The sequence below is a fragment of the Muscardinus avellanarius genome (genome assembly GCF_963383645.1).
Source record: "Muscardinus avellanarius genome assembly, chromosome: 14".
Lineage (NCBI taxonomy): Eukaryota > Metazoa > Chordata > Mammalia > Rodentia > Gliridae > Muscardinus > Muscardinus avellanarius.
The window spans coordinates 81,313,087-81,329,945 of NC_137800.1; the positions used below are offsets into that span (position 1 = coordinate 81,313,087).

General features: G+C 41.2%; 1 protein-coding gene across 5 annotated transcripts in view; it reads left to right on the plus strand.

Moving 5' to 3' along the window:
* CARMIL1 (capping protein regulator and myosin 1 linker 1) overlaps nucleotides 1-16,859 on the plus strand; it is a gene marked incomplete at both ends in the record, with an annotated part of 268,378 nt that overhangs the window by 229,629 nt on the left and 21,890 nt on the right. For all 5 annotated transcript variants that reach the window (XM_080710653.1, XM_080710650.1, XM_080710651.1 and 2 more), the window contains 3 exons: nucleotides 7,062-7,128; nucleotides 7,346-7,542; nucleotides 14,600-14,712. In XM_080710653.1, the coding sequence (XP_080566779.1) occupies nucleotides 7,062-7,128; nucleotides 7,346-7,542; nucleotides 14,600-14,712 (377 nt within the window). The remainder of the gene's footprint in view (nucleotides 1-7,061; nucleotides 7,129-7,345; nucleotides 7,543-14,599; nucleotides 14,713-16,859) is intronic.

Sequence of the window (16,859 nt, forward strand, 5' to 3'; positions counted from 1 at the left end):
CACACACACACACACACACACACACACACCTCACCTGAATCTAATTATGAGGAATCAGGCATATATAGAATGTGGGACAGTTTCTGAACCTCCTAGATTCTTCAAGTGAGTCAGTATTGTCAAAAAGAAAAGCAGTTCTGGGGCAGGGGGAAGAAGGGGGAGGAGGTGTGCTGCTAGGCGAGATTAGATGTTTCTATATGTAAGAAACAAATTCTTCATCAGATCCTGGATCTAAAAAAGGGAAGGATGTTACTTGTTTGAAGGACAGTTGGGGAAATTGGAATGTTCACTATAGTGTATACATTGGATATTATATAATTGTTAATTTACGTAAGAATATATTATGCAAAAATAATGTCAAATGTCAACAACCTTTAAATGGTTTAGCAAACTGTGTGTGTATATGTGTGTGGGAGGTGTAGGTACACTGGTGTGATTTGGCGAGCACTTTAGATCCAAACTGTAATAGTCACTGATTATTGAAGCACTGATAGGTCATTGATTGGCATTGTGTGAAGTACTTTGTATTTATTATCTTATTTAATCCTCACAATAAATTATTTTGCACCCAACAAACTAAGGCATGATTTTACAAAACTGTGGGTCAGAGTCCCAGAATCCAGTAAGTGGCAGATCCAGGACTTGGGCCTGTTTCTCATGCTGAAGTCCCAAGTGTTGAGTTGGGCTCCTAGGAAATAGACGACCTCTCAGCCTCTGCTCCTTCCCTCCTGTGTGTTGGGAGAGGTTGAAATCAAAATAGGCAAGATGATCTCCAAAAAATGCACAGGCAATGCAGACTGTTCTTCATTCTGTTGAAAAGTGGAATTGTCTGTTGCCATGGTTTCCTCTTTATGGGAGGATTTTTTTTTTTTTTTTTTTGCCTCTCATTTTAGGAGTTGAACCAATCGAATGGTTCCTCACTTCACTCAGAATCATCATCAGGTGTATAATCAGGACAGAGTACTTGTCGTGTTGAATTAACCTTCTCAATAGAAAAGGAGAGTCTAAAGTGATCTATGGGGGTTACCCATCAGCTCTAACTCTCATATATACATATATATCCATAATCACATCTTTCTGGAAGCTTCTGAGGGGACATGTGTTAGACAGAGGCGGGAGTCTTTATTTCAGGCAGATCAAGAAAATTCAAAAAATATATTTTTACTTTTTCTCCTTTCATCCAGCAGGGCTGTTTTCATGTTCATTTAACGGGCCATAAAATGAATCATATTTGAATAAAATTGCCTAATAAAGTATGAAATTAGAATTCAAGAGATGAGACCTTTTGCAGATGTTGCTGATGGAACGTCTGATCAGCAAATAATACTGATGGTGGTGGTGATGGTTTTATACTGCCTTTTCTCTGACACTGGCACATCATATATATGCACAGATCAAGGGTCCTTGTATTATCATATCATTTTAGGTTGAGGACAACTGAGACAAAAAATACAAACCAAAAATGAACTTAAAAAAAATCAGCCCCAAGTAGATAGATGGTCTTCACGGTGTGTTTTCGGGAAGTTTGGAAACAATCCCCCAAATGCTCTCACTATGCTTTCATAGAGTGACATTTTACAACTGGAATTGATATTTTTGTTGTTTTAAAAAATTCTGAATATGTGAAAGCTAAGGAGAAATGGGTCCTAGGAGGAACTCTAGATGAAAAAAGAAATCCTATAGAGGAGCAAACAAGACAACCTAAATGAGGGGATGAGAGGGGGAGAAGAAGGAAATTCTCTAAAACATGCAATGTACTTAAACATATCGAAGTCAACTACTAAGCCAAGCAAGGGAAGGAGGGCTGGGGAGGGAATGGGGTGGGAATTGGGTAGGGGTTAAATCGGTGATTTGTACATGTACCTACACACAAGATTTTTACCCCAATATGATGTATGAATATAATGCACCAATAAAAATTTTTTAAAAATCATCTTAATTTTGTTAAAAAAAAAATCTGTGCATAGCCGGGCGTGGTGGCACACGCTTGTAATCTCGGCATTCGGGAGGCTGAGACCTGAGGATCGCGGTTCGCAGGCAGCCTCAGCTACTTAGTGAGGCCCTCTGCAACTCAGTGAGACCCGGTTTCAAAATAAAGAATAAAAAATAGGGCAGGAGGTGTAGCTCAGAGGTCGAATGCCCCTGGGTTCCACCCCCAGACAAGCAAAAAAAAAAAAAAAAAAAAATCTGTGTATGTGTGTGTGCACACGCACGTGCGTGCATATGTGTGTGTGTGTGTGTGTGTGTGTGTGTGTGTGTGTGTGTGTGTGTGTTACTGGGGATTGAACTCAGGTATGTTCTGCCTCGGAGCTACATCCCCAGCCATTTATTTATTTATTTATTTTGTTTTAAAACAGGATCTCACTAGGTTGATAAGAGTCTTGCTAAATTGCTGAGGGTATCTTGAACCTGCAATCCTACTATGTCAGCCTCCCAGGTATCAGGATTACAGGTGTGCGCCACCACCACGCCTGATTAAAATTCTTTTATAAATTTAAAAAGTAATAAGATGTTCAAACAACCATCAATGATGACCCATGAGGTTTGAAAAATTAATTTGAAGCCTGATGCGGTAATCCTAGCACACCTATAATCCTAGTACTTGAGACAGGAGGATCACAGGTTTGAGACCACCCTCAGCAACTTAATGAGACCATGTTTGAAAATAAAAAATAAAATAGGGCTGGGATATAGCTCAGAGGTAGAATGTCCCTGAGTTTAATCCCCAATGCCCCCCCCTTCATGTACACACAATTAATTAGCAATTTAAGGTAAATCATAAAGTGTTCTGAATCCCCACCAGGGTACAGGTGTCCTCAGTATTTAATGACTCTTTGCATAGGTAACTCTGCTGGCTCCCAACGTCACACCCTTCCCTCAAAAGCCTTGATAACTGATGGGCAAGACAGTCCAAGTGACCATCCCCTGAAGAGCAGTGGGGACATATGATGTCCATGTCCCCACAGGGGTGGATGCCTCTGGGCTTGGTAAATGGCATTTTGGACATACTCAGCCAAAGAGATAATATCTGTACGTAATGTGCTGCAATTTTTCAAGCTGTAACTGTGCTTCTGCTTATGAAAGGCTAGGCTGGATGCCTCAGCTATTAATGGTGTGGGCTCACTCTTGCTTTATTCCTTTGCTCTGAAAGCTTTTTATGCATTTTAGCTTTTCTCTTTCTTTGTGAATGGTGTCTCCCTCTCTCCCCTATCCTAGTGATTGTTGTTGCTTTATCTCTCTTCCATTCATGTTTTTTCCCCCTTTCTTTTTGCTGCATGGAGACCCTCTGCTGTACAAGTGTAAGTATTTTTGGTGGCTCTGCAGTTTCTGGCCTTACTAGTTGACATTCTTGTGCTCCGTTTGCTTCTGCGCTGCCTGGCTGGTCTCCTGGGAGACCATAGTGTGTCATCCATCTGCAGATCCGGAATGAAATAGGCAACAGTTTAGAGACAAGATTGGATTTTACAAGTGGGTCCAGCCAGTGAAACGGGCGATGAATTTAAAATACCCCCGGTAATGGTTCTGAAAGCAGGCGGTAGGTGCCCCTAGCAGGGATGGTACTCAGCCCTCATATAATTAAAGTAGAAGTGTGCTTACTTAGACTTCCAAGGTGTTTCCTGATTCATGTCATATTACTTGTTTCGGAGCCAGAATTGTAGAAAATCAGAATTATCATTTTCTTCTTAAATTGGAAGGTTTTCCTAAGCTGCTTCCCAACTTTTTTTTTTTTTTTTTAAGCCTTTGGGAGGGGAAAAAGTAATTATGGATTCTTGAGCTTGGAGTGAAAGCATTATTTATTATTCTTTGTGCAGACTTGGCAAAAACAACTAAGGAAACCACCTTAATCCTATTTTCATGGTGATATAAGCAATTTAACTCTTCTTTAAAAGAAAATTGGTATGTTAAAAATGGATTTGACAGGAAAAAATATTGTGTAATTTATGAGGTTCCTACATTAGTTTTTAACTTGTGGTCAAAGAAGATATCTTCGTGAGCTACATACATGCAAAATGGCTTAAAATCCATTATAAAACTTGGGTCATATGAGTAATATTTCTGAGTATTGCAGATTTGATACCACATTTAGGCTTTTTAAAAATAGAGCCATGATACTTTGTTCACATTGTTTGCTGTGGTGGAGACTTATTGATGGTTTATGACATCAGGACAAGGAGGAAGCCTGTGTTAAGGGCTTTCCTTTTAAAATAAAGGCTTAACATATTTCCTCAGGATATGAATACTAAAATTGCTTCTTAATCACAAAATGCATTTTAAGCATGAATTAGTTTTTGTTTAGACTTAAAGTAATTGTTAATAGTGTTCGCCAGGAATTGATTTATGAAAGTTCTTTTTGGAACATGCCCCTCTTTTGCTTGAGCGTTGACCCCTTCATCTGACAGGCAGTTTGTGATTTCCCTGGCCCACAAAATACTTAGACGTGTCTGGGGAAGGTCAATCAGGACAGAGAAACACTCTGAGGAAACTAATCCTTTTATTTTGCTACAAAAAGGGAAGAGAATTAACAGTCCTAAAAAAAGATGGAAATACCAGATTTTGTTTTGTTTTGTTTTGTTTTTTTCCCCCAAGGATGAGATTTATCAACCCAACAGTTGTGAAGGAAGAGGAAGGTGGAATTAAACCAGATTTTTGGAAAAAAAAAAACATTGAATACTCTTAAAGAAACACTGTGGGCACAATCATCATTCATTCTTACGTCTTTTCTGGCTTTAGATTTATATATAATGAGATTGTAGAAATAAGCCCATAAGATTGAGCAAGTATCTATTTTCTCTAAAACTAAGGGGGAAACATTCCAAAGAAAAGGAGGAAAACTATAAGATAAAGAAAATACCTTTTCCCATTCTTATGCACAAACCACATGAGAGAGATTGGAACCCATTGCATTCTTATTATCAATCACAGAAACTGGCCTGGTTGATAGTTATATATGTGTGTGTGTGTGTGTGTATATATATATATTTATATCTATAAAATATGTCTAGTCTTATATATACATACACAATTATATATTCCTTTTCACATGTTTAGAAATGTTATAACTTGCATATATTTTATATGTGTTTTATATCTATTTTTAAGGCTTTAGTACGAGAAAATTTTGAGTCAGATTATTTTAGCTATTGAATACTGTTTCTATAAAATCTAAACAGGATGCACAGGGAAAAAAATTGGAAGATATCCTCAGTCCATGCACTTTTAAATATCTATCCTGTTTTGTATGTGACTACCTAAGTGAAATTGGCTGGAAATTTCATCCCAGGCTACTTCTTGATTCTTTTCTCTACTATGGTATGCACGGGTGCATAGAATTTTGAACTTTTCTCAAGGAAGTACAGCCTCTATTTTGGTAGGCTGAATCTCCTGGGAATTATTTCCAGAGGTTTCGCTTATGACTGGAGTTCCAGGCCACAGTTCTTAGCCCACGCAAGGCCATCTGGGGAAGATGTTCCTTTAGACTGGACGCCCTCCAGCAGTATTCTGTTGACTGCAATTTATTCAACATGTGGAACTTGTTGCTTCGTAAATAGCCCTGCCTCAGACTGTCCACCTTTAACACAGCCTTGAAAAATCCAGTTCAGCACCTTGATGTGTGTATTTCAGGAAGACCATTCTGGAATCAAATAAAATTGCTCATAAGTTCTACTCTCCTTTTTTTCTAAAAAAAAATCGAAAGGGTGCTATTATTATTAAAACTGTTATAACAGTCAAAACTGAAGTCATTTGCTTTTAATCGTCATTGCGAACCAGTTTAGTCTATGAAGAAAGGACTTTTTCAACCACATGCGTTTTTTGAGGAAGCCTTTAGATAACAGTCTGTTAAATGAAAGTCTACAAACTTAAGTTCTTACAATTATGTTATTTCTTAAGTTATGCACACATCAATTTCCAGTATGAGATTTCTGGTATGAAAGTGTTTCAAAAATTTCCAGCATGGAAGTGTTTCAGAAATCTCTGCAGTCCCTCCGCTGACCTTTCTGGATGTTACTCTTTATCATCTCCGCAAGTTGGTTTTGTCCTTTAGTTTATTTGTATAGGCAAGGACAATTTCCTTTCAGCTTTGACAGTGTATGATCCTACTGAAGAAGAAGAAGAAGAAGAAGAAAAGATCTTTCTGACATTTCTGTGTATGTGTTTTGACTTTCTTTGTTTTTTTATGTTATGCAATAAATAGCTGATTGTTGATGCTGGGGAGATGCTCCTAAGTTTTGTTTTGTTTGGGTTTCTTTCTCTTTTTAAAAGGACTTGCAGAGCCGGGCGTGGTGGCACACGCTTGTAATCCCAGCATTCGGGAGGCTGAGACCGGAGGATCACGGTTCGCGGACAGCCTCAGCTACTTAGTGAGGCCGCCCGCAACTCAGTGAGACCCGGTTTCAAAATAAAGAATAAAAATAGGGCAGGGGGTGTGGCTCAGAGGTCAGATGCCCCTGGGTTCCATCCCCAGACCCACAAAAAAAAAAAAAAAAAAAAAAGGACTTGCAGAATCCAGGACATCTTATTGGGAAGGATCGGCCGATGGATTCTTGAGTCATGGCACTTTTTCTTAATCAGTCATTACTCATTATAGAAAGATCCACATTTTGGTGGCAAACTATGAAACAGGAAGAGTTAAACTGCTTAAACCATTAATGTGATATACAAACAATTCAGTATGTTGGCATGGCCATAGATGATTGCAGTCATGCATAGTTGTGTTCAGTTTTTGTGGCTGATTTTTACAGTCTTTGTGTGTTCTTTCTATTATAACACCCTCATGTTCACCTTGGTGTCAAGATTTGTATCATGCATTGTTCTTTTCAGCTATAGGGATAGATTTTAGCTGGTTAGGGCTGGGGACAAAGAAAGGAAGTTAGCTGTGTCATTTGAGAAAACGAGACACTTAGAAATGTGTCGGTTCAGTCTATCAGCCCTTACTGAGCCATCCTTTAAAGACATGAGATGAATTCTGCATTTAATCCACTGATCCAGAATGTTCTGAAGTTTGAAAGGGAACATGTTCCCTGCAACTACCTGTCTAAAAGTTTTCTTTATTTTATTGTTAGATGACGCCTAAATCCAAAAGGAAGAGTATTCACAGCCGAATGCTGCGGCCAGTCTCCAGGGCCTTTGGTGAGTGTCCGCGCCGGTCATCCGCTGTAGCTGGGAAGCACGCCACCCAGCAAGGGTCTCAGACCACCTTGGGGACCCTCTCTTTCTGGGTAACTACTGAGAAAGAAGTGATTGGGAATGGGGGTTTGCTGTTCCTCGATAGACTGTGGCTACTCTTGGGAATTTCCTCTCCCTGTGTGTGCATTGCTCTTTGGCCTCAGGCTTGGTTTTATTTTAGAAATGGAGTTTGACCTGGATAAAGCCCTGGAAGAAGTGCCGATTCATATAGAAGACCCACCTTTCCCCTCCGTCAGGCAAGAGAAGCGGAGCTCGGGGTTTATCTCCGAGTTGCCCTCGGAAGAGGGGAAGAAGCTGGAGCACTTCACCAAGTTAAGACCAAAGCGCTACAAGAAACAGCAGCCCACACAGGCAGCGGTAGGTGCGGGCAGCGGTAGGTGCGTGCGGGCAGGTGGGCAAGGCTGCTCTACCTCCTCAGTCTCCGGAGCGCTCTGCACATCACAAGAGCTCCCAGGCTCTAGACCCTCTCCCTGTGGTATGTGTGGAAAGCGTCTGCCCTGGTGCTCAGCAATTCTTCAAAGTTCTCTCTGAGGTCCCTAGAAATATATTAAGGCACCTGGGGGAGACCAGCAGGCTACCTCTAAAGCATTTTACAGTGTATGGATGAAAAGATATGAAATAACTACTGAGGAGTTTTGTTTTTGTTGTTGTTGTTGTTGTTTTGTTTTGTTTTGTTTTTGCGGTTCTGGGGATGTAACCCAGGGGCATTCTATCTCCGAGCTATGCCCCCAGCCATATTTTTTATTCTTTATTTTGAAACAGGGTCTCATTGAGTTGCAAAGGGCCTCACTAAGTAGCTGATCCACGAACCTCGAACCTCGATCCTCGATCCAAATGCTGGGATTGCAAGCATGCGCCACCACACCCAGCTTATGAGAAGCTTATTTGTAATTAGGAATTGTTTGCATTTGCCTTGGGAGCGGCGCATTCATGCCCCCCAGCTCTGTGCTCTCTGCTGGGAACCTGCAGGCGGACACGGTGCAGCAGGCCCTGGTGGGAGCCTTCTGTGCCCCCAGCACTCAACTTGCTCTGTGCCTGGGGAGGGCTGCATCACACACACATAGGAGCCCAGTGTGACTTGCCCAGGCCTCTCTCCCTGTATCTTCCCTCTCCTTTGCAGCAAGCTTCTTGACAAGGGTTCTGGTTCTATTCTTACCTCTCTACAGTCCACCCAAAGCTCCTGTCATCCTTACTCACCCCAGAACCATCCTGCTAGGTGGCTCTTGACTGAATCCCAACTTGGGATTCTCCTCAGCCAGCTACATCCTACCTGACTCCAGGCACTGACCTGGCCCGGAGGGTCTGGCCCTCTGGCAGCCTCTGAGTCACACTTCTTTCCTCTGCTTCTCCGGCACTGTCTTTGTTTTCCTGTCTGGCCTTTTAAGTGTTTCATTTGCCACCCATGTCGTCAGCCTCTGGCTGGCTGCAGCCTCTCCGCCACACTTTGCCTGCTCAGGTATCTCCCTGCCTCAGATGTTCCTGCTGGGTCAAAAATAGCCACATTGGAGCTGGGTGTGGTGACACATGCCTCTAATTTTAGTACCTTGGAGGCTGAGACATGAGGGTCATAGGTTCAAGGCCAGCCACAACAACATAGTAACCCCCATTTTCAAATTAAAAATTTAACTAGAGATGGGGGTATAGCTCAAAGGTGGATTGCCCCTGGGTCCAATCCTCAGTACCACACATACATACAAATGTCAAACTGTAACATTTGGTTTCTGTGCCAAAAATGTACACTCAAAATTATATAAGTATTACATGTAGATAAGCAATTTTTTAAAAAGAAACTTAGTAGCCGGGCATGGTGGCGCTTGGGAGGCTGAGACAGGAGGATCGCACGGGTTCAAAGCCAGCCTCAGCTACTTAGTGAGGCTTTCAGCAACTTAGTGAGACCCTGTTTCCCAATAAAATATAAAAAAGGTCTGGGAGTATAGCCCGGAGGTAGAAAGCCTCTGAGTTCCACCCCCAGTACCACCAAAAAAAAAAAAAGAAAGAAAGAAAAAAGAAACTTAGTAAGCACAAAAATTTAATCTTGGGTCAAACTTCAATTATTTTAAATCATCAGACATTTTATGGATAATGGATATAGACATTTTAGGTGTTCTTAGCAGGTATATGTGGACCAGGTCTGTGATTGATCTGAGGCAGAGCCCTCTCGTTCCTTTACTATCAGCATTGCCTACATCATTGGACTGCCTTGAGAAATAAATGGGCTAAAAGTACACAATACTAATTCAATACAAATATCACTTCTCAAAGTGAGGCTTAGTGTTTATTAGCACTAGTGTCTTTACATTATAAATATGTTTGCATTTGCTCCTCCTCCTCCTCCTCCTCCTCCTCCTCCTCCTCCTCCTCCTCCTCCTCCTCCTCCTCCCACACTGAAATGAAAAAGCAAGAGGAAAAAGTCTGATTCGATACCACTCTTGGTGACCCTCACTAATATGAGGGTCTTATATTGAGAAGTCAGATCATTTTACCAAAATTCTTCAAGCTTGTTTTCTCAGTTGAAGTGACTTTCAGGAAGTCTTTGGTTTGGGGTAAAGAGTTTCATGTGAGTAAATTAAGAGTGGAGATGCCGCCTTTGAAGGCACCAGAGTCTTCTGACATCTTATGAAAGAGCACAACATGGGAAGTAGGGGCGGAATGTGTCCGGAAGGATGACACTGGCCGCCGAGTGTGATGAACTTTGGTCGCGGAGTCTCGATGCCCTGGAAGGAATCTCTTGCCGGCACCATCCTGGATGTTTGTGATCTGGGCTGCCATAGCCATCACTTGGGGACTCGGCTGCTCTCATCTGTGGCTCCACCTTCCTCTTTGGTCCTTGGCATTCTGTCTCCTTGGCTGGAGGATGACAAAACGCTGAGGTCACACCCATGAGGGTTCACGGGCCAGGTCTGAAGGTGATGAAGTCCATCTTTAAGTGAGCATCACCAGTCAAAATTTGGCCTCCTGGGCATCCAGCAGACTCTATGATGCCTGGCAGGGATGGCGGAAAGTCAGCTTGGGCTCTGGGCACCTCAGATGCCAGCCTCCTTATCCCCACCTGTCCTGACTATGGTGAACGATTATTCCTAAGAAAAACCCACTGGAAAATCTGCATCAGTGAGTGGAAGGGATTAGACTCTAATCCTACTGAGGATTAGAGTCCTGCCTCTAAGGCTCAGGAAAACCACCTCCTCATAGAGGAATTTTAAAGGTTATCTGCTCATTATCCCAGGAAGCCAGGAGATGTAACTTGTGTGCCCCTTGTTGCCCTCCAGATGCCCGTCATCTGCACACAGTGGCCCCACCTGCGTGGCATGGGACCAAGGATCATGTGCCGTTTGCTCTTGGCATAGCCCTGCACCACGTGGCCAATGATTAACAATCCAATTTTAATTGAAATCGACTGACCCCTGGGAACCACATTTGATCCTATGTGCTTTGAATTACAATATCACAAGGCCTGAAGGCATCTTGAAATTCTCTTGTCCAGTCCTTTGTTAAGTACTTAGAAATCCCTTAACAGCCATCGGCTAGCCATTCCCTCCATGGTGATGATTTTTCTGTAGCTGCCAACTTCTAAACACTGATTATTAGCAAAATGTTCATGTGTGCTGTTAAAAATCTGGCTTTCTAGTTTAACTTAGCCATCTTGTTTCTGTCCTCTAAAGTGGTACACATTATTTAAGTCTCTTCTACTTAGCCGGCTTAGAAAATTTTGTGGACCATTATAATGATCCTTCAGATTGATTTCCTTCAATCTAAAGTTCCACATGTGATTCTCTCTGAGGTCCATTGACACATCTTGTTATCCTGTTGTGCATTTATTGCAATGTGGCACCCAGGACAAAACAGAGGACTTTAGGATTAGCTATCTCACCTCCTTTCTTTTAGAGATTATGCTTCCATTTATTCAACCGTAGATTGCATTCACCTTTTTTATGATTGTCTCATTTAGATGACTGGTATTGGTCTTACTCTCAGGTATAGACTATAATCTATTTTGTTGTTGTTGTTGTTGTTGTACTGGGGGAGGAACCCAGAGGCTTTCTACCTCCGGGCTACACTCCCAGACCTATATTTTATATTTTATTTGGAAACAGGGTCTCACTAAGTTGCTGAGAGCCTCACTAAGTAGCTGAGGCTGGCTTCGAACCTGTGCAATCTTCCCGTCTCAGCCTCTGAAGCGCAGGGATTACAAGCGTGCGCCACCACACCTGGCTATAATCTATTTTTTTAAACAAACTTCATACAGGGAATTTGGATTTACCCACAAGACTTAGTGTACTTCTAGCTCCATCTCACTGGCCATATTTCTACCCCTAATTGCGAGAGAATTTAGTAAGATAAAATGTCTTCATTGGGTCACACTGATCGTCCAAGTAAGTGAAGAGTTTGTTATTAAGTAAACAAGAGGCAGTAGACACTGGATAGATGTGTAGCAATTTCTATCATTATTGATTCAGTTGAGAAAGTTTTCTTCTATCCTGTTTTGGCAATTTTTCTCAATGAGAGATGAATTTGGTTTGATTTTTCAGTGTTTGATTAATTTGATTTTTCAGTATTTGTTGAGACTGATAATTTTTCCTCTTTTAGTCTCTCTTTGTGGTGAATCACATCAACACATTTTTGTAGTGGTATAACATCTTGCTAGGCTTTGTCAATATTTAATAGAATTTTTGTGTCAATGTACATAAATGAGAGGATCCTATAATTTTTCTTTCTTTTCCTTGTCCAGACCATCCATCTGGTTTGGGTTTCAGAGTTATACCCTATTCATAAAATTATTTGGGAAGCCCTGTTCTCTTTTCTGTCTCTGGAACAGTTTACATATAAGAGAGATGGTCTGTTTTTCTCCGGGGAATCCAGCTGGGCCCAAAGTATCTTCTGTGTGCATCATGCATTTGGTACCCACATAGAGGGGTGTGTGTGTGTGTGTGTGTGTGTGTGTGTGTGTGTGTTTTGTTGTTGTTGTTGTTGTTTTGTTTTGTTTTGTTTTTTGTTTGAACTAGGGATTTGGGTTCTTTTGTTACAAATCTTATTCAGGTTACTTAAGTCTTCCTGAGGCCATTTTAATAATGTATATTTTCCTAGGTTATTGCCGACTTAGTCTGCTTGTTTATTTAGTTGCTTTTTTTTTTAATTTTTATTGGTACACTGTATTCATACATCATAGTAGGATACATGCTTTTGTAGACATACATGCACACTTTTCCCAGTCAGCCCCCACCCAATCCCCACCCCATTCTCTCCCTATCCCTCCCTCCCATGCTTGGCTTAGTAGTTGACATCTAGTATTATGGCAATTTATCTAAAATTAAAAATGATAATCTCACATAACAGTTTCATTTGTCTGATACCAAGCTTTTGATGACTTAAAGATAACATTTCAATATTTCTTTTTGCTTTCTTTCTTACCAGAGAATATTTTTTTTCTATTTTTTAGGTGAACTATCATATATTTATATATTTATTTTTCAGAAAAAAATCTATCCTAATATGGAATCTCTCCTGTATCAATAGCTCTGTCTCATTTTTTTTGTTTGTTTTATACTTCTAGGAAATTTTTTATGCCTCTTAGTCAATTGCGTCGTCTTTTTTATTAGACTTTTTCAAAGAATCAACCTTTAGTGTAGCTCTCCTCTCAGGTCCATGGTTTTTGTCTTAAACTGCTTTCATCTTATTTCCTTGGGGTTCCGTATGTCTTGGCTTGTTTTCTTAGCTCATCAGTTTCACATGTTTCTTAGGGCTAATGTATTCACGTAAGATTCGTGATCATTCAGCTTACTAATGAGCACGTCTTGGGTGCATTTGTTTACAGAGTTGCTAGTGCCCCTAATTGTCTTCACTTCTTCCCTGCCCGCTTCTTTGCACCAGCCTATGAAGACATAGTGAGCATTCTGGCAGCTGCCTTATCAAAATGCAGGTGCGGCGCCTCTGTGTTCCCCTGGTGCATTCTCCTTAATAACAAAGCAGAGGGTGGTCTGAATTGCCTTCCCTCCTCACTGTCACAAATTATCCTTTTAGCACCTGCGCATATACCTGGCCTTCTTTGTTTCTTAGACATCAGCAACAGCGGCTTCGGGTTTTATCCATCGAGCTTCCTCTGCAGTGTGATGGGCTCCGGGAGCTGGTCAGGCTGAGGCGTCTGCCCTCTCTTCCACTAGCAGTGCTGCTCTTCCAGTCTGACGTTTATTCTCCTTGACAGAAAAGACTGGAATCAAGCCTTTTCCTTTTGCTAGACAGCGAGCTAAGGCAGCATGTGTGTTTGGCCTTGAACTGTTCCAGACGACCTTTCATCTCTGTCTGCAGTTTCCTGCTGCTTTTCTCATAGGCTGGTCTCTCCTGCTTCCTCTAACAGCTGCAGTGATCTGGGCTTCTCTCACCCCTCAGCTCTCAATCTCTTTATCGACAGGGTTGGAATGGGGGTCTGCAAAGTGCCGTGCAGGCCTAGAACCTGGCCTGGCCTGCAGGGCAGCCGATGGTTTCGTGCAGCTCTGGGTCCCCATCCTTGAAACCAGCTGGTGCTTTGCATATCCCCAGAGAGACTTCGTGTGCCAGCTGTGAATCCTGCTTCAAAGCAGAAAAAGAAAAGGGCTAAGGGGAGACGTTATACAAGTAAAATAAGTTTTTATTTTAAACAGAGAAGAGTCATTCAGGGATGCTAGAAGAAGACCCCATGTTAGGACCACAAGTCCTGGGGTCTTAGCCTTCTTCATTCATCTTTCAGATGCCTGCATGGGTGTCCATCCATATTTGATCTGTGACTTACAAAGAACTAGCAGAAGACTGTCTTTTTAGTTCAAAAGCTAGGTGTGAGAGAGAAATAACACAGTGCAAAACTCACGTAAACTCTGAAAATCTTTATCAACATAGAGGTTACTGCAGCTGTCGAGAGCCCATTCTCTGCTCTCTTCCAAAAGGAAAAATGATTGTACAGCAAGCTCTGCACTACTTTATCTTTTGTAGTCAAAATAAAAATTATTCAACGAGCTTCTTTCTCGCTGTAGCTGAATGGCAGAACTTTGTTGACTCTCTGCTCAGTCGTAATACATAGGAGAATCTCGCTCCAATCGATAAAAATAATTGTCCCCATCACTCATATATCCAAGGGTTCTTTGTCTATTACATGTGGTCCGCTCAGTTTTCAGCATTTCACGGAAGTGGCCTCTTCACAGCCTGGTGGGTCTGAGCTTCTGATACACCAGCAACATAAACCCTTGCTGAGCATGGGTTTATAGGATACACATAAACTTTGTTTCTTCCTGTTACGGCTGTACATGTGGCTTCGATTCCAGTAGATTACATGACCTTATTTTCATGAGTTTCATCCTTCCCGTGGCCCTGACACAGCACCTCGAAGCCAGCAACACGTGCGTGCTGAGTTGTGAGTGTGAATTAACGTGAGATTTCATTTGCATTGCAGGTCTGTGCTGCCACCACAGTCTCCCAGGATGGAGAACAGAACGGTCTCATGGGGAGAGTGGATGAAGGTGTAGATGAATTTTTTACAAAGAAAGTGACCAAAATGGATTCCAAGTGAGTTCAGAGTCATTTCACTGCCGCTATCACCTAATGTACATTCAAATTGCTAACAGTTACAAGCAAACTTAGTATATAAAGTCTTATCTTCTATGTGGGGCTTGCTGCTCTCTTGAGTTTGCAAAATCTATTCTCCAAGCCAATAATCAGTGTCTCCCTCCTCGGGAACCTTTTAGAAATATATGCCCTCCAGCCCCACCCCCAGACCTTCTGAATTGAGATCTCTGGAAGTGTGGTCTAGCATCTGTTTTTATAAGCTGTCCAGGTTATCGTGCTCAAGTCTGAGAACTATTGTACTATTCTAAACCAAATAAAAAAAATATATATATACCACCCTGACTGGGTGTGGTGATGCATGCCTGTAAACATAGTACCTGGGAGGCTGAAACAGAAGGATCACAGGTTTGAGGTCAGTGTGTGGAAACTTAGTAAAACCTTGTTTCAAAATAAAAATGTCTCAGGGTATAGCTCAGTAGTAGAATACCCTCAGTTCAATCCCCACTACCAGGAAAAAGGAAAAAAAAGTAGCACCCCGAGGTGTTTTAGGGCTTTGTCACATTCAGCAGGATGATTCCATTGCAGGGCGATGAACATTGGCATGCTGGAATTGCTTACTTTGAAATTTTCCTTGTTCATAATTTGATCTATTTGGTAGGGGCAGGGGAGACTAAGTCATTGTTAAAGACCATGATCTAACAGTGTCAAAATGGCAGCAGAATTGGCGAAGAGGCTTTACAGTTAGCTTCCAAAGAGTCTTCTCTGTATTTCCTCATTACTAAACTGGAGTTTCCTTAGAATATAATCCATTGGTACTTTTAGTAACAATTGTGTAACTTGAAACACTTCAGACTTTAACATGATTTGTATCACGTTATTTAATCCTCACCTAAATGCAGATTCATTCCCAAATGCATTCTTAACACTGATTTGTGTCTGTGAAGTATTTTTCACCTTGATATATCAAATACAGGAATGAATTTAAGCCATACTGATGGGCTGAGGGTGGGAGCGCTGGGCATAGGTGGAAAGAAACTGGTAGTCTCTACAGATTAATGGGCCTTATCTTGCCCCAGCAGGATGGTAAGGTGGAAATAAGTTAAATTTTTATATCTATAACAGTATAACTCTCTGAATATCATAAGCTTTAGGACCCAATTATTTATCTTCTATGACACTGACCTTGAAGCTTAGCATACTCTACATGGCAAAATTCACTTCTGTCTTCCAAGAAACTACCAAATGTCACTTATTTTTTGACACTTTACTATGAATGCTCTGTCCCTCCCAAATGAATCACTGGTTTCTCTGCTGACTTAATACTTTTTTTTTTCATCTTCTACACATCTGTCAAAGTGCACATAATCCTTTGAACATATTTTGAGGTTTTCATTCTTTTATAGCACAAGGAATATTTAAACATATTTCCAATATAAAAGTTAAGAAATATCAACCTAAACAGAGCAGCATAAAAAATCACTCTTGATGAATTGTTTTCAAGTCTTCTCCTACCCCACCTCCAGCAGAATGCTATTCACCAGGACCTTGTTCTTGTTTTTATTATAACTTAAGTGTCTTAATACAGACCATAATAATCGGCTGCCCTCAATCATGGCTGGTGAATTCACAAAGACAGTCTTGGCCTGTCACCATATAAACCCTGGGCACAATCCTAGACTGACTCTTCTTCAACTTTAGAGAGCTACAGTTACTTAGTGGGGAGGTTCGCGAGTATTTGATGCGGGCTGTGTGGATTGCTGAACCTGCCCCAGTAGCCTTTTCCCCCTTGTTCGTGACACTTTCTGTTTTAATTGTTTCAAAATGAAAGTTGGATAAATTTATAAGGTGTAGGGCCATTAGGGCAAGGGAAGAGGGGCCTGGTTGTATTCCAGTTCACAAATAGGTATCTCAGCCTTCACCAAATAATGATGGAATCTGTTAAAAGTTGTGCTTTTTTTCATTGTATTTGGTTACAAAAAGTAGGTTGTCAGCTTGATCTTAAAGGCCAAGGCATAGATAAAGATCATGAAATAGCATGAAGAAATTTTGAAAATCAAAGTTATACGTGTTCATAGTTTATGTCAAATGTTCTACAAGCCTTTAACTCAAAACAAGCCGTTTGCTTCTCTTCTAATTCCCTGTTCCTC